General features: G+C 35.4%; 1 protein-coding gene across 5 annotated transcripts in view; it reads left to right on the top strand.

Moving 5' to 3' along the window:
• Positions 1-26,492, top strand: part of Gug (arginine-glutamic acid dipeptide repeats grunge) — a 565,908-nt gene that overhangs the window by 244,942 nt on the left and 294,474 nt on the right. For all 5 annotated transcript variants that reach the window (XM_090408198.1, XM_090408202.1, XM_090408199.1 and 2 more), the window contains one exon: positions 3,141-3,246. In XM_090408198.1, coding sequence (XP_090264324.1) covers positions 3,141-3,246 — 106 coding nt within the window. The remainder of the gene's footprint in view (positions 1-3,140; positions 3,247-26,492) is intronic.

Here is a 26,492-nt window from a genome sequence, read left to right as displayed (position 1 = left end):
TTTACTCATTGTATACAATTTGCTGTTGCTGCTAATAAATATTTCTTCACCAGTTCCCATGCACTAGTGATATCTCATTCTTCCAATTCTTCCACCCGTGGAATCGTCCAATGCTGATTTCTAAGATTATTATGATCACCTGTCTTATAATTCCACATAAATTCCTTCTCAATACTTCTGCACGTTTATTCACTTCACAAGTCAAGACTACAGTCACCCTCTCCAGCTGGTGGCAAGGATAGCATTTCAGTTACAATTAAGTCTTCTGATGCTAGAACCAAATCCAAAACGCTGAGCCTTGTGTTCCTTCTGCTACATGTTGCCTGAAGCATTTGTCCTTCAAGAATTCCAGAAATTCCATTCCCTTACTACTATATGCTGTTTCCTCTACCCAATTTATACTGCTGTAGTTAAAATCTCCCAAGCCTCTGTAGTTCGGTTGGTATAGACGAAGCCCTTTGGTTGGGAAGACCTGGGTTTGATTCCTGTCCAAGACATGAGGAACCTATCTGGTCTCTTTCAACTAAAGGTGAGTTAGCTGGTCTCATATAGAGGTAGGGTTTTTCCCGCCTGGAAAGTTGGGTTTTTTGTCCTCTAGAACAGATAAGCTGGTCCAGCGAACACACACATTTACAGACATAGGACACACCTGGAGGCACAGGACCAAACACCTCATCCTCGAGATGGTTGCAGTTGTGAAGTCCACAGCTGAAGAACCTCTATGGTTCATGAAAAGCTTAAGACAAGTTAAAATCTCCCATAATGATCACTCATTTTGCATTTGCCAAAGTCAACTGCCTAAACATCCCCTGCTTTCCACCTTCTGTATTCCATTGCCTTATACAACATCCCATTAAATATTCTGTCCTGCTCTATCCACCTTCACCTCATGCCATAAGTTCTAAAAACCATTAATGTCATTTCCTTTCAAATTGTCCACCTTGAGAGGCACAAGTCATCACTTATCAGAAGTGATACTCCGGCACCCTTCCTGTCCTGCCTCCTACTGATGTCAGTATATCATCCTCTGTCAACCATGATTCCATGGTTTCTGATATATACCATGTTTCTGATATAAAGATACATCAATGCACTTTCAGGGTTTCTGTTCCTATTATCATGACCTCCAGACTCCATTGAACTCTGCATTACATGTGAGTGTGGTGAAAAAAGTTCTCGGCCTGGACCACAAATGGCAACACTATCTGAAGCAAAAGTGTTGTCTGGATCTCTTGAAATGGATAAAATCGAGTATCATGCGGTTATATAATTCTTTGTAAAAGAAGGTTTAACGGCAACAGAAATTCATTCGAAGTTCATAAAAGATTATGGGCACTCCTTCGTTTTTGACAATTAAGAAATGGGCTGCTGAGTCTGAACGTGGCTGTATACCAGCCTTGAAGATGATCCACGTGAAGGACATCGAAAAAGTGTAACAACACCAGAAATCATTGATCGATTGCACGATATGGTATTGGATGACCGGCGAGTCAAAGCACGTGAAATTGCTGAGACTGTAGGCATTTCAAAAGAATGTATAGGATATATTTTGCAGGAAGAATTGTAAATGAAAAAGCTTTGCACAAGATAGGTGCCCCGCTTGCTCACAGCAGATCAAAAACGCACTTGCACGAAAATCTCTGAACAGTGCTTGGAGCATTTTAACAAGAATAAAACTGATTTTGTGTGTCGATTTATTACTGTGGATGAGACTTGGATTCACCATTATACACCAGAATCCAAACAGTCAAAACAGTGGACAGAAGCTGACTGTTCAGCACCAAAGAAGACAAAGTCAGTTCCATCAACAGGAAAGGTGATGGCATTGGTGTTTTGGGATACTGAAGGCATTTTGTTTATTAATTATCTTGAAAAGGATAAAACAATAACCAGGGAATATTATTCCAATCTTTTAACCGAACTAGATGAAAAAATTCATGAAAAAAGACCTGGTTTCATCAGGACAATGCACCTGCCCACAAAGGTGTTTTGGCAATTGGAAAATTAAGGGATTTGCACTATGAATTGTTGGAACATCTACTATTCCCTAGATTTGGCTCCCTCTGACTTCTCGCTCTTCCTCGCTGGGCAGCATTTTTCTTCGAATCAAGAGGTGATGCAGTTGTAGAGGGGTATTTTGCAGATCTTACTGAGAACCACTACAGGGACGGGATAATGACGCTGGAGCATTGCTGGAATAAATGTATTAGTCTAAGGAAGATTATGTTGAAAAATAAAAATAATTTTGAAATTATAAATTCGTTTTTTCATTGTTAGGCCAAGAACTTTTCAGACCTCCCTTGTACATTCCCCTACTGAGACAGTGAATTGTGTCTAGTTGAAGGATTAAGTAGTAGGGGGGACAGTGCCCCAGGACTCATCACATATAATAACAATAATAATAATCATAATTTATTATATACACATTTATTACACAATATATTTGTATATATTTTAATTTTTTTTAAAGTTTATTTTATTAATTTGTGTGTGTGCATTTTTATTTATTTTTAATATTACTAATATCATAGTCGTACATCACTATCTGCAATCACCACTCCATATTTCAAAGATCATTATTGCCAAAAGCACAACAAAGGTAGACAATATATATGATTATATAAATTCAATGTATTGTAAAGTTCCAATTATGGAACTTTTCAGTAGATTTCAGTTCTCTAGTAAGTAGTGTGGTAGATTCATGCTTGGTGATGCAATTCATCTCCCACTTGCCCTCTAAAAACAAAACATGTTCCATGTCCTTCATAAATGACATATGATAACTATGTGCTGTATCCAATGACATATTACTCTCGCTGAACATAGGAGAAAAAGTTGTGTTGGAATGTGAAAAATAATTCAGTAACATTACCTGTTTTTAAATATATCATAAAAATGAAATAATAAATTAAGAATTTTGGAAAATTAATACTTTTAAGTAGTAATTTTGACCAGTGTTCAGCATATATCATTATCAGTTTTATAGCATTAACTTTTAAAAACTATTACAACACCAGATTGCATCCTATCATTTGTCAAACTGGGGCTTTACTGTAATTCAGAATTTTATTTTTAGTTTTTCAAAGTGATTTGAATCTTGAAAATAGGATAAACAAAGTGTTTTTACTTTACTTTGCCAGAGCAAGAAAGGAACATTGATGGTGAATGTACGTTGGTATTATCGATTATCTGAAGTACCAGAAACAGTATATCAGCTTCTGGTTCAAGATAGAAATACAGAAAATAGTAAGTATTTCTAGACTTAGAAAGTTTGCAGAGTCACTAGATGAAATGCTTTGGCTAATTTTCCTTATGAACTATAAAAGTGAATTTATTTATCATGATAATATATTTTTTCTTCATCTCTGTGCTGTATTTGGTCACTTATTAAATATTAAACTTGAACTTTATATTGACTTTATCAATTGACCAGAAATTTTTTGAAAAAAATATATACAATTGCCTACAAGTTTCACCTGCACGGTTCTGTCTGGCTTCCTCGGGACATGTGTAAACGGTACATGGAACTCAACGTTTGCTAGTAAAAAAGAATGCAGTAACACTGTGAAATAAATTAAACTGACATGTAACATCATAAGCATGGAACGTGGTGTATCAGTCATTGTTTTTTGAGTGTGTTGTATAGTTTTTAGTGAAATGAAATTCTGGTAAGCTGAGCGAATTTATTAGGCTTTTCCAGATGTCTTTCAGAATCATTCCTTCATTTCTGTTTAGATTTTCTCCAGAGCGGAGTACCATGGGCTTTTATTCCAATTGATGGTGTGGTTAGTGATCGAGAAGTGATGGGCTGATCCTGAAGTATCTGTTCTGTTGTTCACGTCTCCTACATGTTCTTTTTTTTTTTAATTTCCAGGCTTCTCGATGTTCGCCCTATGTAATTTAATCCACAGGAACATGGAATGTTGTACACACCTGCGTATTCGAAGAAGGCATTAATGTCCTTTGGCGATCTTAAAATCTGGCATATTGTCCTGACTGGTTTAAGAGCAACTCTGATGTTGAAGGACTTAAGGAGTTTTGCAATTTTTGTTGACACTGAGCCTGCAAAAGGGATGATGATGGACGATGTATATTGCATGACAGAACGGGTTGCTGTTGAGGGTTTCTATGAAGAATCTTTTTGATTATATTTCCTGGGTAACCGTTGTTTACCAGGGTCTGAGATATGAGAGTGAGTTCATCAAGGAGATCTTTTTCTTTTGAAAGTTCAAGTTTGATATTTTTTCTTCATAGGATGAGTGCTTTAAGTTTTATAAAAATGATATGATGAAAATATAGACTTAGATTCAACTATGTCTTACATTAACTGTTATTCACACAATGTCCATCATAACTTTCCTTAAATTCATCCATTGAGAGATTACCTATAACTGCCTTAGGTAACTCACTCCACTCATCCATCAGTCACTCTGCATAAAAAAAAATTCTTACAGTTGACTTATTATAGCAAACACCATTATAACAAATTTCATAACAGTCTTTTGTGGTATGAACAACACCAGAAGTAAGTAATTTATTTATTGAGCTAACATTTCACTGGATTTCTAACCAGCATTTTAAGAGGCAAATTAAAAAGAGGCAAACTGTGGTAAAACATCCAGCACTTGTTTAGATAATTATAGAAACAATTCATATTATAATAGAAGAGGTTAATTCAGAGAAGTCAGTCTAAAAGTCTTAGAATAACTGTCTGTCAGATATCTAGCTAATCAATGCCACAATACTTACTGAGGTTGGGCTGAGAGTGTTTCATAGTTGATACTGATTCTGAAAATAGTCTCTCATATCTATAGCAAACTGTGCAGCACAGTTGTCATCTTTTATTTAACCCTGTGTGAAAGAGTATCCTAGAAGTGGTCTGCCTGTCCTGACTTATTATGCTGATGATCACAAATGCAGTTCTTATGTTTTGCAAGGATTTGGGCAGACTTACCTGTCTGTCCAAAGTAGGCTAAGTTGCAGACACAGGAACCTTATGCACTCTATGATGTTCAAGATATAAAGTTGATCCTTCATAGAACAGATGGCATATGCTAGCTGGATATGTGGCTTGAAAGTGGTATGGATATTATATTTGTGAAGCGCTTATCTTTTCTGATGTATCTTAGATATAGGAGATGGGAATTATTTTGCTGTGTCAGGTGTGGGAGGGATAGGGGGGGGGCTGAAGTAATTTGTTTTATAGGGATTATAGCCATTGATTACAAAGATAAGGGAATTTATTAGCAAGAGCTCTGTTGTTGCACATGTAGCCCTCCCTAGCTTCATGTGTAAGCGTTTTACAGATGCCATACTGTCAGGATGAATAGTGGTCTGTTTGCTTATTTAAGAATATTTATGTCAGTATATATGTTTCTTTTAAACAGTAAAGGATATTGAACCATTTGGTAATCATGTACCTAGACTCTAGAAAAGGAATACAGTCATTGCTTTTTTTTTCTGCAGTAAAATGTATTTTTGGATGCTAGCTGTTTAAATGTACAGAAGATGCAGCCATTGTGCTCTCAAAGTTTTGTCAGCATATGTGTGCATGAAAAACATTTTGTGCACAAGTTTCCAGTCTCAGACTCAGTGTGTGTACTAATGTAATATTTCTCATATTAATGTTGCCCTTTTTTTCTTCTCACTATAATCTGTAAAATTGTGAGCACTAAATTAATTCGCTTAAATCCACATAGCTACAAAAAAATCTATCACTGTGTGCATGAGTTCAAGTGATTGTGTCTAGACTGTAGACACTAAAAAAAATATGCCTCTGTAGCTTGCTGACGTCAGCTTTAGTTTGTCCACACAACACAGGCTAAAAGTAACTAATTAGAGTGTATTAAGTTGGAATGGGTTAGAGTAATATTGGAAGAAGAATAATATTAGAGTAATATTATTAATGACAAGTATGATTTATCATATAACTCATTTTTATAGTACATTCTAAAATTATTGACTGTAAGTTAGAAATTCATAAAGGAAAAATTTTGTGCATGCAGTTACTAGGCATGTGTACTCCCTTTTTGATTGGTGTGTGTGTGTGAATGCATGCATGCATGCACATAACTTGGGGGGGGGGAGCATTGGATGAATCCAATCTGTTTAGGTCATGAGACCAAATAGCAGACACATCATCTACATTAGGGGTCAGCCTTTTCAGACTCGCGGGCCACATTCAACGGGCCACAAGCATTTAATTAAGAGAAAATAGTGAGTGAAAAAAATACTTTTTAAGTTATAAGTTTTATTATATCATCTTAAAAAAACACAGAAATATTTAAAGTTTGAGATTACAAGATAAAGTACGATATTCTCGTAATGACATCTGATATTATATTCTTTTATAACAGTAAGCTTTATGACAAATAAGACAAAGAGGACTATCCTCATTTTCAATAAAGAAGTGTTTGCTGTTTCATTCATCATTAAACCTTCTTCCTTCATCTGCAATTTTATATTTTCTTGAACCCATTTTTGAAATTATTTTGAAGAAATATATATTCTCTGAGAATAATAGTTGATGTTATTGAATTATATTAAAATACGGACCAGGGAATGTGACTGAAAAAGTGCACCAAAGTCTCATTTTTTATCGGATGAAGTTGCCTGGGTATCCCCACATATGATGACTCACACGGTTGACTCATGCCAGTTTGCATGGCGATATCATGAAGTATGGGTATAAAATTATTTTTAATTTATTATTCATATTATAAAATATATTATTTAAATAATTCAGCATACGGGCCACATGCCATGTAAGTATGGTTAACCTTTTATGGGCTGCCAAAAATGTACGTTTGGGCTGCATGCGGCCCGTGGGCTGCCAGTTGCCAACCCCAGATCTACATAGTAGCTAGACTGTTGGTTTATATGTAATAGTATTGTGCTGTGCTGGTTTTCTAGAAATTTCACAGAGAATTTGGGGGTGAGGAACTCATTGCTTTCTCATCTAGCCATTTGTCTGTGTGTGTGTATACAATATATATATATATGTGTGTGTGTGTGTTTGTTTTAATGAAAAATAATGGCAGTGTATGCTGAATTTGAATAATTTAAATATGTTGGACATGGCTTTAAGGTGTTAGGGGTACATTGACCCCTGACAACTGGTGAAGTATTTTACCAGTTGTTGAGCTTTGTAGATGGACTGTCTATGCTGTCAGCTATATTGCAGCAAAATTATGGGTTTGTTTATCTCTCTGGATTATATTAGACAAAAAAATATTTTTGTTTTAATCCTTTACTCAAGCATATGCAAACAAAGTTTGTGCATGAATTGTCATCATGACTATGGTACTTATATGTGGAGACTTGACTTCACATCAGTTGCCTCAGTATAATATAGTGATGAAGCATTGTACTACTACTTGTCTATGGCAAATGAATTGATTTTTTTATGTAGAAGTAGTAGCTTCAGTATTGATTTAGCTTCACTATTGTCCTGAGTCCAGCTCCCACTGATAAGATCTCAGAAAAGGTTGAAACAAATTTTCTGGTGACCTTTTTGCATAATGCATCACATTATACATGTCTGAAAGTGAGTTAGCAGTGCATTAATGCAGGGGCGAATTCTCCACTTGCTGCGCAAATTCATTACTTGAGAAAGAAGTAATATTTATTTGTTAATAAATGCATGCATTTATAAGCATTCCATTTAGGCTTTTGTTTTTGTAGATAGAAGACATCTTAAGCTTCCGCGCAATAATTGAGCTTTGCGTTGTGTATCGAAGGCTGATGCTTGCTTGTCTAGTCAAAGCTACCTTGGCTTGCTCAGTTGTTGGAGCTTCCAGGTCCTTGCTGCAGCACTGTGATTTTATGCGCGCGCATAGCCATTTCAGCTCCCTTCATGTCGTCATAAACACAAGCCATATGCAGTCAAAGTAGCTCTCACCAGTGAGCTTCAGCCAGCCTTTACAAGTGTGCATGTTTCTTGGGAAAATTAAGTTACAACCAACTTCTTAAGACGATGTTATTGACCAGTTCATAAAGAAGAATCGTAGGGTAGAATGTGTATTCAAGTAGCTAAATTGAAAAAGTTAGAATATCATTTGTAAAATAAATGTTGTATGATTAAATGTACATAAATTTCTAAATATATAGTTTTAAATGGTCAGTAATTCATTATTCCGCTAATCAGACTTCAGTCACACCTCTCACTCCCTGAATGATAACAAGAGCAGGTGTGAATTTCAAGACCAGCATTCATCCCTGCATTAATGGATACTGAGGCAGTTGACGTGGAGTTAGTAGCCTTTATATACAAGTTGCATGGTGGTCATGGAGAAATTTCATATGCAAACTGTGTTTGCTTATGCTTGGGTAAAGGATTCAAATAAGAATATAATTTCTTGTCTGGTATGGTAATTTGAAAATAAAAGCTAAGCTTTATGTTATTGGAGGCTAGTCCCTTTTTTTTTCTCTAGTATAATTTCCTTTATATCCAAGAAGAAAAACTCTGCATATATTCAGAGTGATTTAACGTGCAAGTTTTTTTTTTTTTTTGGGGTGGGGGAATCAAGCTATTTTGTTAATAATTTATACACGTTTCATATTCAGTGGGATCCTGATTTATGACATGGCAATTAGAAGAATCTTTTAGAAGATTGTTCATTTTTTTTTATTATTACTGAGTCATTATCCTTATCTGCTTTGCTTTTTCGATCACATCCACAGTGGTTAGCAATATTTGTTTGGGAGATAGAGTGTCATGTTCAACACTCATTATGATTTCTAGAAACACGTACTTGTCTAGGAGTGCAAAATTATGACCTCATATGAAGCACCTGTTTATCGTGGAGATGTCTCAACGATAGATAGTACGGGCCATTTTCGTTTTTTTTCTCTTTTCTGTGCTTTTTGCTCCACTTCTTTTGAGTCTCTCTCTCTTCCTCCCTATTTTTCAGACCATGTTCAGTGGGATCCAATGCCTTGTTTGAATGTTTGCAGTATGGTGTGACTCATGAACTTCTCAAAAGGTAAATCTCAAAAGGTAGTGTTGCACTGTAAACTGTGTGTCTATTTGCATTATTGTAAACATGTTATTTATTGCACCTTTGTAATATCTTTCGTCTATTGTAAACTGAGGTTCTATTTAATTTCTTTTTACCTTAATTTACTTATATATCTCTATTCTTCATTAACTTTATTTAATACTCATTTTAAATAATTGATTTAATCCTGTCATGTACTCTGTTAACTTTATTCTCTTTGCTCTACCTTCAGTATTCTTTACTTATACCGGAGATATTTTTGAATTAATGACTGTGCCACTAGTGATCTGGTCTCCTTGTGGTATAAGAATTATCATTACTTCCAGTAAAGTTCGCTTCCTATCCTAAGGTCCTTCTCAATAATATTTTACAGTCGTGGCTATCACTTAACTTCGAGTCGTAGCTATTTGTATACTTCTCGTTCACAGGATCACGTTTATTTGGAAACCATGCATTGCATAAAAGATCAGGTGGCACTCTTTGTAAATAAAACAAACATATTTATTTATACTGAAGCAACTACACAAATTACACAATAATGAAATACTACTTCTTACTCCACTTAGTTTTAACACCTTAGAGGAAAACTTCCTTAAGAAACTTTACGTAATCATTCAACATATTGCAAATTATTAAGCAATTTAATGAGAAAACTATCGGCCCATTTACAATTTAGGAATTATCATGCCATGTTAACTATAACTATAAATTCCAGCTTTCACTTTATATAAACTTCTCTTTATGCAAACTATTTTCATACTATAATATATAGCAACTCTATAAACTTATCAGTCCTTCTAAAACACTCTCATAATATAGACAAAATTACATTGAAAACAAACTCACTTCTTTATCTGTATAGTGCACTTGTTCACATTTCCTTTACAGATTCCCTGGCTTCCTTTCTGTATCAGGTCTTGGGCTTTCACTAGGAGATTTCATGAACACCGATGCTTTATCGATGAATGGCTGGTGTGGCCTGGAGCACAATTTCCTGCCGTTTTAAGACTCGGCGAAGGTCTGAGTCGAGGCCTCGACTGTCATTGGCAGTGCATTCGGTCCCTCGATAATTAATCGGCTCCTAGGGCTGTCCGTCGCAACATCATTCGAACTGGACAAAAGTCATGGATCGACGACGCTCTCTCCTGTTTTCCTCCTTTTTCTTTTCCTGGTGTCGATGTCGATCTGTTTTTCCATGATGCCTTATATTCGGTTTTCACGGGACCCTGGACGAAGGTTTGAGACCCCGAACTTTCCCCACACAAACTCTTGACCTTCTTTTAAATACGGACTTCTAGCTCTCCCTGAAGTGCACATTTAATCTTATTAACAGAACGGCGTATCCATATTAGATGTATGCCGCCCCTTTTAACACTGACCTTGAAGGTGGTATCGGACTGACAGATTCCTTTAGAATTTTATTCTAAATACTAACATCAATATATTTCCGATTTCTAAGGCCTTGAACTTAACATTTTCAGACATTTCTATTTACACAATTTAGCTTGCTAATTCCTCTGGGTTTTAATAGATGGGCTTTTAGTATTATTTACATAGAAAAATACAAGGTTACTTTTGTGATTTAAAAATGTGACCCCTGTAAAAGTCGATGCAATAAAAATGGAAAAATTTACACTGCATCGAATTTTACAGCACTACTTTGGCAGGATGGACAGTCCTGGTTGACCTAGATCAGGGCTGTCCAAAGCACTGCCTGTGGGCCGCATGCAGTATGATTTTGTGCGGCCCGCCTGTGGGTTTTGATTTTCATGAGCGAAAAAATAAAATAACAATTTGAATCGAATGCGTATTAGATATTTCAATTCTATCACTAATCGATAATCTTATTGTTGGTAGTTTTATTTGGTGCTTTTACTTCACTATATACCACGTGTTTTTCAAATATTAGATATGTCAAAGAAGCGTTTTTACACTGTTTTGTTCCAACATGTATGCTCTGGGCACTCACAGGAAACATGAGTGCTCAGTTAATGTTGTTCATTTGTTCAGCTTTCGAGGTTGTGTTGCTGCTGCTCACCAAATTACTAGATATGCATTGTGATATGGCTCTTGGATAAATGTTTTTTCTAATGCGGCCCTCAGATTACCAAAGGTTGGATAGCCCTGGCTTAGATAGTAACAGTTGGTTACAAGGCAGGCCCCAACAAAGCTTGATCTGGTGTCAGTGGAATGTCCAGAATAGTCTTAACATTTCAATCCTGCTTGCAGTGATTGCTTGCAAGACAGTGTGGATGTTCATCCATTGAAAAATTACTCCTTGAGAATGAGTAATTTTTCATCCTTATATTTATTAGGGCCCTCAACAAGCATCAGCGTGGTACAGAAACATTTGCACATAAGCAGAAAACAAAAATAAGAAACAGAAAATATCAGAAACATGAACAAATATATTTCATTTCTTAATTATACATTCAATAGGTGAACATCTGATTAGGAAAATAGCACTCCTTCTTTACTCAGAGGTGGGGGGGTGGTTGGAAGGGTTGACAGTCTCCCAAAATTTGTTAAGAAACTCCAAGGAACAGCTTGTCAAAACAGCCACTGAAAAACAATCTGACCAGCCTCATCATGCAATATCTAGCAGGTGATACAAATCATAGTATCAGCATAAAACTTAACTTTTCTAGAGAAGTAATATCAGAGTGGAACCTGCATGTTGTTCCCCTAGGAGATTTGCTTTGAATTGAAGAACCAAGGAGTGATAATCATAAAATGAATTTTCATGTAGGGATAGACATCTAGTTCTGAACAGGAATGTCATCCTTACATTCAACATACCAAAACTCCAAACATTAGTGAAAGTAGGGAGTCTCAATCTCCTGTTAGGCTTGATATCTTAAACCTTTTGCACTACTTTAAATGTCAAAAAATATGGTCATTCTCAGACTGTCTGTTGCACCTCTGCCATCTGTGTTTGATTTAGCAGCAAAGAGCATGAGAACATGGAATGTAGGTGCAAAATGTCCTAATTGTGAGGGAGAATACCCAGTCTGCTCCTGAGCATGCTAGCAGTGGAAGGATGAAAAGGAGACTCAACAAATCAAAACTGAGCATCCCATCTGGAGGTGAACAGGAAGCATGCTACAACATTTGCAAGAACATCTAGTGGTTAAACCCTCTTACACTGAGATGGCAACTGCAAAGAAAATATTAAAGAGGACCTTAATATGTATGAGGTTGGTTCTATACGTTTCTGGCCTGACTAGCTTTTAGAGGAGATAGAAAGAAAACAGCTGTGTCACTTTTCACATAATATTCCTTTACTTCAATGCACTTTTCACATTTTTGAATTAACATTTCTATACCCATGACAAAAAAGGGGTACTTAAGGGTCAAAGCTGTATAACTGAGAAGAGACCTCCACATAGCCTTTAAAGGAAAGCAGAAAACCGACCAGGGATTCTGACCTAATGTCCAATCCTCACCTTCTCGTTGTGCCTGTTGGGTATCTATCTGGATACTGAACGAACAAGGATGGGCTGGCAATTTGGGATTTAGCCGACCAAATTGTATTCTTATTGGCTTAAACCAAAATAAAAAATGATGGTACAACATGACAAAATTTTATGCCAGCTGGGGCGTCGCTCGGTTAAACAAGCCCCCCCATTGTTTTCACCAGGGAACCAGGGCGAACAGCAAAAAGTCAGCTACTGGAAGAAATCTGAAACCAAACCCCAACTCAATATCACCAGAGTTAAAGATCGGTACTATCAACGTAAGAAGCCTGAATGGCAAAGAAATGGAGCTAGCTGAGGAATTAGATAAGTACAGATTGACATAATAGGGGTGACTGAAACAAAAAAGACCAAAACTGGTAAGATCTTTCTGAGCAATAAATACAAAATGTTACATTCAGGCAATGACAATCGAGGAAAAGAAGGAGTAGCCATAGTATTCAACACAAAATACAAGGCTAATCTTCTTGAATGGTAGTCAGTCTCAAGTAGAGTAATGTGGGCAAATATGAGAATGTGGAACTGGACAATGAGACTTATTTGTGCCTATGGTCCCACAGAAGGATCTACTAAGGTAGAAGTGGAGGAATTTTTTGAGGCTTTAGAAAAAGGAACTGACACAATGAAAAATGAAAAGTTGGTCCTTGTTGGGGATCTAAATAGCAGAGTAGGAAATCATTGTCAGAAATACAAAAATGTTTTGGGAAAATTTGGAGAAAAGAGAAAAGCTAATAATAATGGCAAATACTTGTTGGATTTCTGCTCAGGACATGGACTGGTTGTTACTAACACCATGTTCCAACATAAAAATGTGCACAAATTCACATGGAGAGAAGAGGCTAGGAATAAGAAAAGTCTCATTGACTATGTTATTGTTGATAGTGATGTTTTCTCCCTGGTGCAGTACACCAGAGTGTACAGAGGATTTGAAATTGGAAGTAATCACTATTTAGTCTTGAGCAGGATAAAATTGAATTTCATATTAAGAAGAATGCCATGTAAGAAAGTTTTAAAGCGAATAAAAGTTGAGCAGCTCTCAGATGTGAACTGTAGACTAAAATACACAAAGATTATTGAAGAAAAAATGAAAGAGTTTGAGAAGAGGAAACAAACTTTGGAGATTCAGTGGCAAGCCGTGAAGAAAACGTTCATTGATTCAGCCAGAGAGGCATGTGGAGAGGGAGAGGTTGTCTGCAAGGATAGAAAAATCAGAACTCCATGGTGGACACAGGAAGTTAAAGAGGTGGTGAAGGAAAAGAAGAAAGCATATCAAAAGTTTCTGGCAAATAAATCAGATTGTGTTCTTAGAGAATACAGAGACAAATGTAAGAAAGCTAAACACTGTGAAACTAGCTAAACAAAAGTCATGGGAAAACTTTGACAAGAATATAGAAAATAAATATCAAGAAGGTGGCAAAATATTCTGGAGGTTGTTGAAGAAGCTTAGGAATGGAGGAAAGAGTACTGTAAAAGGAGTTAGAGATGATAAAGGTGACATGAAAACGGGAGAAAAAGATATCCTTGAAGTATGGAGTAATTACTTTGAAAAACTGCTAAATGAAACAAGCAGTGATGACAGCACAATGGTAAAAAACACTGACCAGGCATGCAGTCAGGAATACATATCTTACTTGAAGTAGAAAAAGCCATCAAAGGCTTGAAATGTGGAAAGGCAGCTGGAGTAGATGATTTTCGACCAGAAATGCTGAAGTATGGTGGTATAAGAGTCTTACAGTCGCTGCACTGCATAGTTCAGAAAGCCTGGACAGAGGGACGAATTCCCAATGATTGGAGTAGAGCTCTCATAGTACCCGTATATAAAAAGGGAAATAAAACTGAATGTGAGAATTACAGAGGTATTTCCCTACTGAGTGCTCCTGGCAAGATCTCTGCAAGTATACTTGAGAAACTGTTGAGAAGAATTGTGGAAGAAAAGCTTGGTGAAGAACAAGCTGGATTCAGGCCAAATAGAGGCTGTCAGGATCAGATCTTCACTTTATGACAAATAGTCGAGAAAGCATGGGAATATAACAAATATCTGTATTTAAGTTTTGTCGATTTGGAAAAGGCATGTTGTAAGTCAGCAGTTAGAATTGAAGGAAGCACAGGAAGATGGTTTAATGTTAAATCTGGTGTGAGACATGGATGTACATTATCCTCTCTGTTATTCATTATCTATATGGATCACATTATGAAGGAAAGTGGTATTAAACATGATATCAAAATTGGAGATGTTAATGATAGCTCTTTGCTTTATGGGGATGATGTTATACTTCTAAATAAATCCGCTACAAGTCTGCAATCTTCTCTGACTAAATTGAATAGCTGTTGTAATAGATATGGTATGATGGTCAGCAATAAAAAACAAAGACAATGAAAATAGGCAGAATCATTGAAAATGTCAACTGTGTTGTGAACGAGGAACTTGTTGAACAAGTAAAACATTTCAGCTACTTGGGCACGAGTTTTAGTGAAGATGGTAAATTAAATATGGAAATAGACAATAGAATCAACAAAGCTGGTATAGTAGGAAGTCAATTAAATAAATTCATGTGGAATAAGAGAGAAATTAGTTGGAACACTAAATTTGCTGTATACAAGACAGTGTTCAAACCAGTTTTAACTTATGGATCTGAGAGCTGGTTCAGAAGTAAAACACTTGACCAAAGACTAGAGCCCACAGATATGAGAGTCCTGAGAAAGATTAGAGGCGTGAACAGATGGCATCAATGGCAATATCATATTAAAAACGAGGATATTAGGAAAGAACTTGACATTGTCAGCATCCAGGAATGCGTTAGCAGAGTTAATCTCAATTGGTATGGTCACTTAAACAAAATGGGCGAGGAAAGATTAGCAAAACGACCCAGAGGAAGACCAAGATATAGGTGGATTGATACGGTACAAAGTGCCTTAGACGATAGAAATATAAGATCTGATAATATTGGAGTCTTGACAAGTAACAGACTGATTTGGAGGAAAATTGTAGATAGGAAATTAATAATGATGTAATTTTTTTCATATAGTACTATCATATCCTGTACACCCCTTGAGGGTACATGGCAGGAATTTGATGATGAGACAATGAAAATAGACAGAATCGTTGAAAATGTCAACTGTGTTGTGAACGGAGAACCAGTGGAATAAGTAAAACATTACAGCTACTTAGGCACGATTTTTAGTGAAGATGGTAATTTAAATATAGAAATAGACAACAGAATCAGGAAAGCTGGTATAGTGGGAAGTCAATTGAATAAATTCATATGGAATAAGAGAGAAATTAGTCGGAATACTAAATTAGCTGTGTACAAGATAGTGTTCAAATAACTTATTGATCTGAGAGCTGTGTCAGAAGTAAAACACTTGACCAAAGACTAGAGATTGCAGATATGAGAGTCCTGAGAAAGATTAGAGGCATGAACAGATGGCATCAATGGCAATATCATATTAAAAGCGAGGATATTAGGAAAGAATTTGATATTGTCAGCATCCAGGAATTCGTTAGCAGAGCGAATCTCAGGTGGTATGGTCACTTAAACAGAATGGACAAGGAAAGATTAGCAAAACAAGTGTTCTCTGCCAGGTTGTCAGGAAAACGACCCAGAGGAAGACCAAGATATAGTTGGATTGATACAGTACAATGTGCCTTAGACCAGCGTTTCTCAAACTTCATATATATCTGTGTATCCCTTCTTAAATTTTCATTATTACCAAGTACCCCCTAATTAATTAAAAAATAAATTCATTCATTAATTAAAATTTAATTAAAATTAATAAATTAATTAAAAATAATAATTAAAATTAAATATCTATTTTATTTGAATTTATATGTTCATGTAAACAAAAAATATGATTTATTTTTAAATTTTGGTTCTCTTGGGATGTCAGACGACACACTCATCAATTCCATTTGATCCAGATGCAATATCAACGTTTTCTTGTTGCTTTCAGCTACTTATATTTGCTATATTGCTCTCTTTTGGGGGTTTTATAAATCCAATCTTTAACTAATGATTCATACGTAAGAATTTGAAAGCTAAAAAAAAATACTGTATTTACTCGAATATAACTCTAACTTTTTTCCCATAATTTATGCTAAAAAATCGTGTTGCGAGATACGTGCGGGAATTTTTGGAAACTAAAGTTTTCAGAAAAAAAACTGAAAATGGCAAGACTTACCAAGAAGCTACTAGTCGCTATCACTGCTTTTGGCATCGAGAACTGTGTGCATCTTCAAAGTCATCTACCCAAATAGCGTCATCTTCTTTCCCATTATTTCAAGCAAAAATTACCAGTAATTTACAAGTCTTGAGATACATAGGGTAGCGAAGAACTGCATATGATTGGTGCGGTATTAACAAAAGATCGTTCGAAAACCAAAGACAAATTAGCATTTCAGCAGTTGGGTTAAAATGCTAATTCCCTTCAACCGAATTCCATAATATTTGAAACACATTCACTATATATATTTCTTAGTTTTAACACGTTAACGACGCGGGTGGTGTGAAGCAAAACCTGTTCCACCGGCAACATATGGTTTTGCTTGGTCTATACTACTGTTTCTGTTGGAGAGGGGATGTGATTCATTACTTAGTGCCGTTTTATCCCAGTTGTGTCTAATTGTACTGTTTGTTGAAAACTATGACTCCTTTAATTATTTATAGCTGAAAATTGCCCCCCCCCCCCCAAGGGTATGCATACCACACTTTGAGAAACACTGCCTTAGACGATAGAAATATAAGATCTGATAATGTTGGAGTCTTGACAAGTAGCAGACTGATTTGGAGGAAAATTGTAGACAGGAAGTTAGTAATGATGTAAATTTTTCATGTAGTATTTTCATATCCTGTACACCCCTTGAGGGTACATGGCAGGAATTTGATGATGATGATGATGAAAAAAATAGCCTGTACTTTTGTCTACAAAACAGCCGAAAACTGCATCTTTCACCTCATTGTTATCTGCAAATTTTCTTTTTCAAAGGTCTTTCTTCAGTTTTGAGAACAGGTAGTAGTAGTCACTAGGTGCTAGATCTGGGCTGTAGGGTGGGTGTTCAATCTCCTGGAAGCCATAGTCCTTCACTGCAGCCTTCACAACAATAGCTGTAGGACTGGAGCATTGTCATGAAGCAGTCAAACACCATGATTCATCATTCCTTCTGTCTTCTCCTTTATGGCGGCTCACAGTTTGTGCAGCAGTAAAGCATAATATTCTGCATTCATGGTGATATTTCTTTCGTTGAAGTCAATCAAGAGAATTCCCTGGCATTCCCAAAAGATTTAAAGTTACCAAGCTATTTTAAACCTGGTTTTACTCCATTTCCCAAGTAAGCAAACAGACAAACAAGTCAAGTTTGCGCCTGCAAGTGTTGCAAGTCTAGCTGATCCTACAGGTAGTGCAAGACCAAGGCAACTCATGGTAAAAGTAGTATAAGCTCTGATCACTAATCTTAATATTTACCCTTAATGCAAAGCACATCTCCTAGAGGAGATATATGATGTTTTGTATTAAAGGCAAGGGGGCCACTACCCAGACCGGTTTTGACCTTTATTGAGGTCTCATCAGTGGGAGCCAGGCTAGAAATACCAAGATTTTAGTAATACAGAGCTCATAAGTATTTTACCAGAACAAGTTACCATAAGGTGTTTTAACTTTATTAAATAAAAATCTCAGGAGGAGATATATTACTTTCTACATCCCAAAAGATTGTTGCCATGATCTTCTTGGAGGACTGAGTGACCTTGGCTTTTCTCAGTAGTACTTCACCTGGTTTGCTCCACTCCATGGATTTCCTTTTGGAAAGAGGATCATAATAAAGGACCACGGTTTCATCCTCGATGACAATGGATTCGAGTACTTCTCCCTGATTCCCTTGGCAAAGAGCTAAAAACTTGTGGGAACAGGTCACATGATACTCCTTCTGAATTGAAGAGAGAAGTCGGGGTACCCACCTTGCACTGACATTCGTCATGTGAAGCTTCTCATGAATGCAAAAGATGGCTGTTATAGAAAGTCCCAGCCTCACTGAGATTTCTTTGAGCTTCAGCCATGTGTCATTGAGCAGTTCCTCCTTAACAAGAGGGACATTTTTCCTCAGTCATCACTTCCACAGGTTGACCTTCATGAGTATCATCTTTGATACTCTATCTTCCAAGGTGAAACTTTTTAGCTCATTCCTTCATGGTGGAATATGAAGTAGAAGCTTCCCCATCCAGTCACTGTTCGATACATTCGGAGAAAGCCCTTCTTTGGTGAAAAACTTTATCACAGTGTGGTACTCAATTTTTAACATTATAGCCACTTGGCATGCCACGTGTTAGTCAAACGAAGTGCCTTCAACTGAATGATGCAGGTAGAGAGTTGAAACTGGTACATAACTTTCCTATAGATGGTGCTATCTATCACATATGGTATTTTAAAATGGGTGCAAATTTTGTATGTGAGGCTGGAAACTTTTGTAACCTACTTTGTATGTATGACTGTCACACCATTTTGGAATTACATCATTCTTGAATGGTATGATTTACTGGTAATTTCCTTAGAACAAATCAGACAGATACAGCTTCGTTCCTGAAAATACACCAAAAATGATTCCACTATATAACCCATTAGTGGAACATGCACCTCAAGGAATCAAGGACTTGCCTCCAGATCTATTAATATATGGCACGGATACCTCTTCATCCCATGAGAAAACAAAACTGTTAAAATACTTAGTGCTTGGACAGAGTTTGAAAAAATTTGACAAAAAACTGACTTTTCTATTTCATATGACACCAGTTTGTGAAATAAATGCCAGAAAGCAATCAAAATTGTTCAAATCTTAGCTTCCATCTCTTGGAACTTTAACAGATGTTCTTTGCTCCCCTTGTATTGTGCACTTGTCAGATCAAAACTTATTGTGAGTCCCTTCTAGACAATACACTATAATGCTTGCATCCTCCTATCAACCAGCTTTCTTCTCATCCATCAGATGGCAGGAATAGTCCCCCTATAAAGAAATCTTTGCCATCTGGCTCTATCTCTGGCCATTTCCATCATCTCTCTCAAGCTCAGTAATTGTGACTGTTTTTTCAAAGACTGTAACCAAGTTCTTTTTGGTCTGCCTCTTGATCTTCTTTCTCAGTGATTCCATTCAAGGCTGTGTTCCGTAATTTCTGAGAGGACATTCTCTGGAGGTGTCCAAACCATCTTAATTTTTGTTTAAGAGTTATATCTATGATATCTTCTGTATGGTTTAATTCATGTTTGACTTGCTCATTTGTTTTGTATTCTGACCAATGAGTCCTATTTATTTTTTTTTAAGCATTTCATTTCAAATGCATTTTGATTTTCTGTATTTCTTTCTGATCGAGTCTTCATGTCTGGGTTCCATATATTGCTAGGTATAATAATGGTTTTCTAGATAGTTTAAGGCTTTTTGAAATGCTGTTATTTTTCCATATTTTGTTTGATTTATTCATATTGGATTATTCTGTATTAAGTCTGCATTTTACTGTTTCTGTGTTTTTGAGGTTATGAATGATGAGACTGCCAAGATATCTAAATTACTTTACCTGTTCACGTATATGATTTTCTATGTTTATTGAAATTTTTTTCTCATCTCTTCCAATTTTCATTGTTTTTGTTTTGCTTAGATTGATTTCAATTCCAATAGTTGTATACTCTTCATTAAAATTTGTCTTTTCCAATTGTGCTCTAGATGCAGGAATATAATAATAATATCGTCTACACGTTTAATGTGGTTGATACTTGTGTTGTTTATTTGTAGTCCTGATTCTTTGCCTGTGGGTTTGTATTTTTCTTCGAGATAGATAGCAAACACATTTGGTCAGAGTGAGCAACCCTGCATGACTCCTTTTTCTACTTTGAATTTGTCTGTTTTTATTTTGTTCAATTTGACAGTTGCTTTGGTATCCTTATAATAATTTGTAATAAAGATTTGTATTTCTGAATCGAACATCGTAGATTTTAAGATATTTATTATTTTGTTCCTGTTGATGGAATCAAATGCCTGTTCTTCTTCCTTTTTCCCTCTTTTACCCTGTGATGTCGAGGGTTTTCTATTCATTTAACCGCAACTGTATACACAAGGATAGGGTGGTTAGCCTTATGCCTCCTTGTGTATCGTTTGTCTGTAGAGTCGTTGAGTTCTCAAGGCTGGTTTGTCTGCTTGTGGGATGAAAAACCCCAGATAAACTGGGGAGAAAAATCCTGCAGTCCATGCCCAAGACTGGCTAACTTGGCTATGACTGAGAAAGATTCTAAGATCTTCACATCAGGGACGGGAATCGAACCCAGGACATTCCTTTCCCAGGCATATGGTTGTAAAGCGCATAGCCACTCGGCTAACCATGCAGACAATGCTTGCACGGTTTTATTGTTTGAAGTCAATAAAACTGCACTATTAGATAAGTCGTATGCCAATACTTTTCAGCCAGGTTATTAACTGTAAAAATATGGTCTACATTAGACCTCCTATGTCTGAAGCCTGCTTGATCTCCTATTGTTTCATTAACTAAAGTCTGAATTCTATTTTGTATAGTGTGTGTGAAGATTTGTAGCTATGACTTAGCAATGATACGGGTCTATAATTTTCACACCTTCATTGATCTCCTTTTTTGAAAATTGGTATTATGATTCCTTTCTTCCAGTCTTGGAATTTCAACTACTGTATAGTCTTTGGTTGAAAACTTTAAGCAGGAAATTGATGGCTTATATACCACCATATTTCCACAGTTCAGTAGGAAGTTCATCGATTGAGGTGATTTAAACAAGTTCATTTGGTTTATTGAATTCAAAATTTCTTCTTTTACTATAGATGGCTTTTTCTCATCCTGTTTCTTCATTTGTGCTTTTCCAGTCTTCTTCCCTCTGGAAAAGTATCTGATAATATTCTTTTAAATTTTTTTAATCTCTTGAATTGATTTCAATATTAAAAGGTTTCAATATTGTTTTTATCTTTCATTTTTAGCGGTCTGTTTTGGGATGTTTTCGTTAATTCTTTTATAATTTTATACATAGTCTTGCTATCATTTTTTTTATTGGTTTCTTCACACATTTTTCCTTTTTCTTTTAACCAAGTGTTTTTAGCAGATCCTGCGCATTCTATCTATTTTATTTTTCAGTCTTTTATAATGTTCCTTATATTCGTTTGTATTTTCTCTGTTTAAAGTATTTTTGCAGTTCTTTTTTCTTCTAAAGTTTCCAAAACTCATGCAGTTAACAGACATAATAAAATGGCACCTTGTAGTTGCTTCAGTGATAATTTCAAGCAGCTAACTATTCACCTGGTCAGTTGATTTAGGATGAGTTAGCTTGCCATATTGAGGTGACAGAGCCTTTTCTCCTGGTAATTTGGTTGTTGTTTTTTTTTATCCCATAAAGCAGGCAAGAAAACCTAATTTCTTGGATGTTGAGAAGGTGAGATTTATATCTATACCAAGGAAGATTGGAGGTTCAAATCCTAAGAAGAGAAATTTCACCTGTCACAAGTAAGATCGGAAGAAAGTTGTTTCATTATTGTGAGAAATAAGACATTGATTGGTTTTGCTCGTTGAAGTTAATAAGGTTGTCAGAACCCAGTGAAGAATGGTTAGGAAATTCTACTTTCGGTTTTATTGAAGTATGTGCAGTGGCGGCTCGTGGCTTGAAATTGTGGGGGTGCTGCAACTTTTGAAATATACATACACACTGCAAGTGCAGTGTATGCGTGTTTTGATGAAATATCAAAATTATGGTAAAAATTTAAAAAAAAAATTAAACACGAAAAAATATTGTTCATTATCAATAAAATTATACAGTTTGGTATAATTCAAAATTACTGAAAAATAAAATATATTCTTGTTTTGTTTCATGAAAAAATATTGTTTGTTATCGATAAAATTATAGTTTAGTATAATTCAAAATTACTTAAAAATAAAATCCATTATCATAACTCCAATAATGTTCTAAAATAAAAACTATAAAAAATGTTATGTCTTTAATTGTAATGTCCAAATATTTAAAGAGAAAGTAAACACAATGAGCACTATGAACACTCTACTACTGGTGCAAGCTGCACATAAACAACAGTGGGACTGCGTGACGGACAGTGCCGCATTACGCTAATAGCTCGCATCTCCATCTTGTAACACTTAGGAGGGCAAAGGACACTAGCAGCACTGTGTCATATGACGTGCTGCTAGCATCCTTTGCCTTCCTAAGTGCTACAAGATCGATTTTTATTTTTTATACAAAATAAGAGAATTGTATAGGATTGTTGATAATAAAATTAAATATTACAAGCAAATATAAATAAATTAATAAATATATTTATATATCGAGAAAAATTGGGGATGCTGCAGTTCCGCAGTGCCTATGAATGAGCCGCCCCTGAGCATATGTATTAGAAATTTTGTTGATTTGTGTATTGTCAGTTTGCCAATTAATACAGAGTGCAATCATATCATCAGCAAAACTGTTGATTGCATTTACATTCAAGTAGAGGAAAGTTATTGTTAGGCAGAATGAAGTGAGCAAGTGAAAGAACAGTGTCCTATTATATTCAGGCAGTAGTTGCAAAGTGTGAAGATGAATACCTATCCACTATTATCACATGTAATGTACAAGCTGAGTGCTAACAGACAACCAATTTGCAAAAAGTAAAAAGATAAACCATAAGTTGAGAGTTGTCTTAATATGCTTTTCAGCTAAACCTGATAGATGTCTTAGTGATAACAACAAAAACCACTTGGGTTTTTTGTTGTTATCACTAATTTTTCTATGGCATTTGTCTAAAGGTGAGTGGTATCATCAAGAATATATTCTGTTTAGTATAGAATTCGTGATGGTGATTGGTTTAATTGAGAGGGTTCTAGATAATTAAGTAGCTGACTGTTAATGGATTTGTTACTTTAGAAAAAAATGAAGGGAAAGCAATAGCGTGGTATATTGATGGTAAATATGTTACCTTTCTTAGAAATTTGTTGATTGATTATGTACTGTTTCTGAGCTGTAGGATAAATACCTGTGGGCTAGCAAATTTTCCCCACTGGGTTGAGATATATTAAACTTGACAATAAATTATATTCTTGTTAATTCTTCTGCTAGCCAATTTTTCAAGGATAAAAGCATGAGCAATTTTATGCCTTTAATCATGTAATTACTTGTGCTTGTAAAACCATTAACTGTAATGGAGTGACCTTTTAGTTCACTTGGTGTGAATATACTGTTAATTGGAATTTCCTGTATCAGGAATTGTTTCCTAATATTTTAAGCTTTGCTCTATATTGCATTTCATTTTGTTCATTTTCAAGAAATATAAAAATGCAAATTTCACAATAGTGAAAATAAAATAAATTGCATCTGTTTTGAAATATGATATGAAAAGTATTAGCAATAAATTTGTGTACTACTGTTAATATTTGCCATTTTAGTCTTCAATTGTACAGTGAGAAAATATATTATATTTAGTTCTTACATTTTACTGAAAATATTACAGAAATTATTTTCATGTTATTTTCATATGTTTGTTTTGAAAAATGTTTCCAAATAACAATAATTTGAAAAAAGTTTCAATAAATTTGAAACTCAGTTTTAGTAAAAGTTTTGTTATTTGAAATAAGTGTGATTTAAACAATCTTTTATTTCCTTACAAAATTGTAGCATATGAGTTCATCATGCTTACAAGATTTAGATAAGTTATTCTACTTTTATAAACAACAAATGATGCTAAATTGCATTAATTGCTTTCTAATTGTGAGAACTATTTTTTAAATTTTACAAATTTAAACATGGTAAATTTTGAAACCTAAGTTTTTCAATTTTAACATCATCAAATACCCTATGGTCAGTGAGTTGCTTGGCGATGTGCCACACCAGTCCTTGCCATGTGGTCCTGTTGTATACTTTTCTGGAGACTTCAACTCTCTGAAGATCAGTCACTCCAGACCCACTATCCATCCATCTCATCAACGGTCTACCTCTTCCTCTTTTTCCAGGAACTTTACCTTCTATTACTGTTTTGAGAAATCTTCCTTCCATTCTTTCAGTGTGTGTCCAAAGTATTTCAACTTTCTTCTGTGAATATTCTGAAAGAGCCTTAACTTGCTATCAGTCCTTTCTGGCACCCATCCATTTGTCTGCCTTTCAGTATATGATATCCTCAACAGCCTTCTGTAACACTACATCTCAAAAACAGCTATCCTTTTCTTGTCATACTTCTTTAGGTTCCAAGTCTCACATCCATAAGCTGCTGTTGGGACAACTACATCCAGAATCCTCAACTTTGTTCCTGTGGAGATAGATCCATCCTTCCAGATTTTAGACAAGTCTCTTCACTTGTTGTTTTAGCCATTCCTAATCTTCTTATGTCATCTGAACCGCAATACTTCACATTAATAATGGATCCCGGTTACTGGAACTTGTTGACTTCCTCAGTTCTTTCTCCATTAAGGCACACTTGTTTCTCAGGAGCTTACCTGTCTATATTTCCTTTTGGGAACCATATTCTTTGTCTTTCTAGAATTGAGCTGAAGTCTTCCGTACTGATCTCATTAACTTTTTGAAGGATTTGTCCTAGTTCTTCTTTGTCATTATAAAGGAGTACTGTATCATCAACAGTAGTAAATGGTTGAAATTATTATAATTTGCAAAAATTGATATTTTTTTGTTATATTTTTGGAACAAAAAGTTGTTATATTTATGCCACAAAAAATATTAACACCATGAAAAATCAGCTAAGATTACTACCATCATGAACAAATGAAAGAATACATCCCAGAAAGCATTGCATGGGACTAAAGAGTCTAGGCACTATCTCAGTATATCAGGTAACCAAAAAAAGTTTGTGTGGTTTCCAGTGGAGTTCACTGCAATGACTTGTTTTATTTTGTAGTGGTTTGCAGAGCGCAATTTTTTTTAAGTGTATAAAGCACAGATACTCGTCAGTTAATTGGTGTGCTCTAACTTGGTGTGTATTCTTTTTCTGTGAATTTGAACCCTTTTAAAAATTCAGTTGAACCTTGTGTAATTTGGGCTTGTTTGCTTTATGAATTTAAACTCTGTTCAAAGGCTTCAGAAGCATTCCTTGAGATATGTGTGGCATTTGGGAAAGATGCAGTAGCAGAACATACAGTGCAGAAATGGTTTAAAAAATTTGTTTCTGGTGATGAATCACTTGATAATGCAGTGTTTAGGAATACCCTCCATTAGTGATAAAGAAGAATTGCATGCTGCTATTGAAAATAATTCTGCATTAACATGTCAAGAACTTTTACAAATATTTAACATGAGTGGTGAAACAATTCTTTTATTCTTGCATCAACTGGGAAAATCATGGAATCTAAGCAAATAGGTATAACATGCATTATCAGATGACAATAAACTTTCATAGGCTATCAATTTTTCTTCACTTCTTTAACATCATAAAAATGATCTTTTTTGGATTACTTGCTCACTTGTGATGAAAAATGGATCTTGTACTCTAATAAGAAGTGGACTTACCATTGGTCATCACCAAATTATCCTGTACTGCACAGTTCCCCAGAAGACTGTGCTTTGTGTGTATGTGGTGAACTGGAGTGGTATTGTCCACTATGAGTTTCTTGCTGCAGGCCAAACAATTACAGCCGATTTCTATCCGATGCAACTTGAGTGTGTACAGAATGCATTACTTCAGAAACAGCCAGTTAATTGGAAGAAAGTGCTATTCTTACAGGAAACACAAAACCTCATACTGCAAAACTTACCATGAGAAGATTTGTGCTTTAGGATGTGAGATTCACCCCATCCTCCATATTCTCCTGATGTTTCTGCATGCGATTATCACCTTTTTTTCCTGCTAGACATTCGCACGTGAAATAGACAGTTCTGCAATAAAACAGAAATTGAAATGGATGTTTCTAGGTTTATTACTTCTAAAGACAAAATGCTTTATAAAAGCAGAATTTACAAACTTGTATCTCATTGGGAAAGAGTTGTACATTGTGAAGGTGCTTATTTTAATGAATAAAATATTTTATGAAAATTTCTGCAG

The sequence above is a fragment of the Typopeltis vanoorti genome, chromosome 18, assembly GCF_054136105.1.
Source record: "Typopeltis vanoorti isolate ZY-2024b chromosome 18, IOZ_Tvanoo_1.0, whole genome shotgun sequence".
Lineage (NCBI taxonomy): Eukaryota > Metazoa > Arthropoda > Arachnida > Uropygi > Thelyphonidae > Typopeltis > Typopeltis vanoorti.
This window is presented reverse-complemented; position numbering and strand designations above follow the sequence as displayed.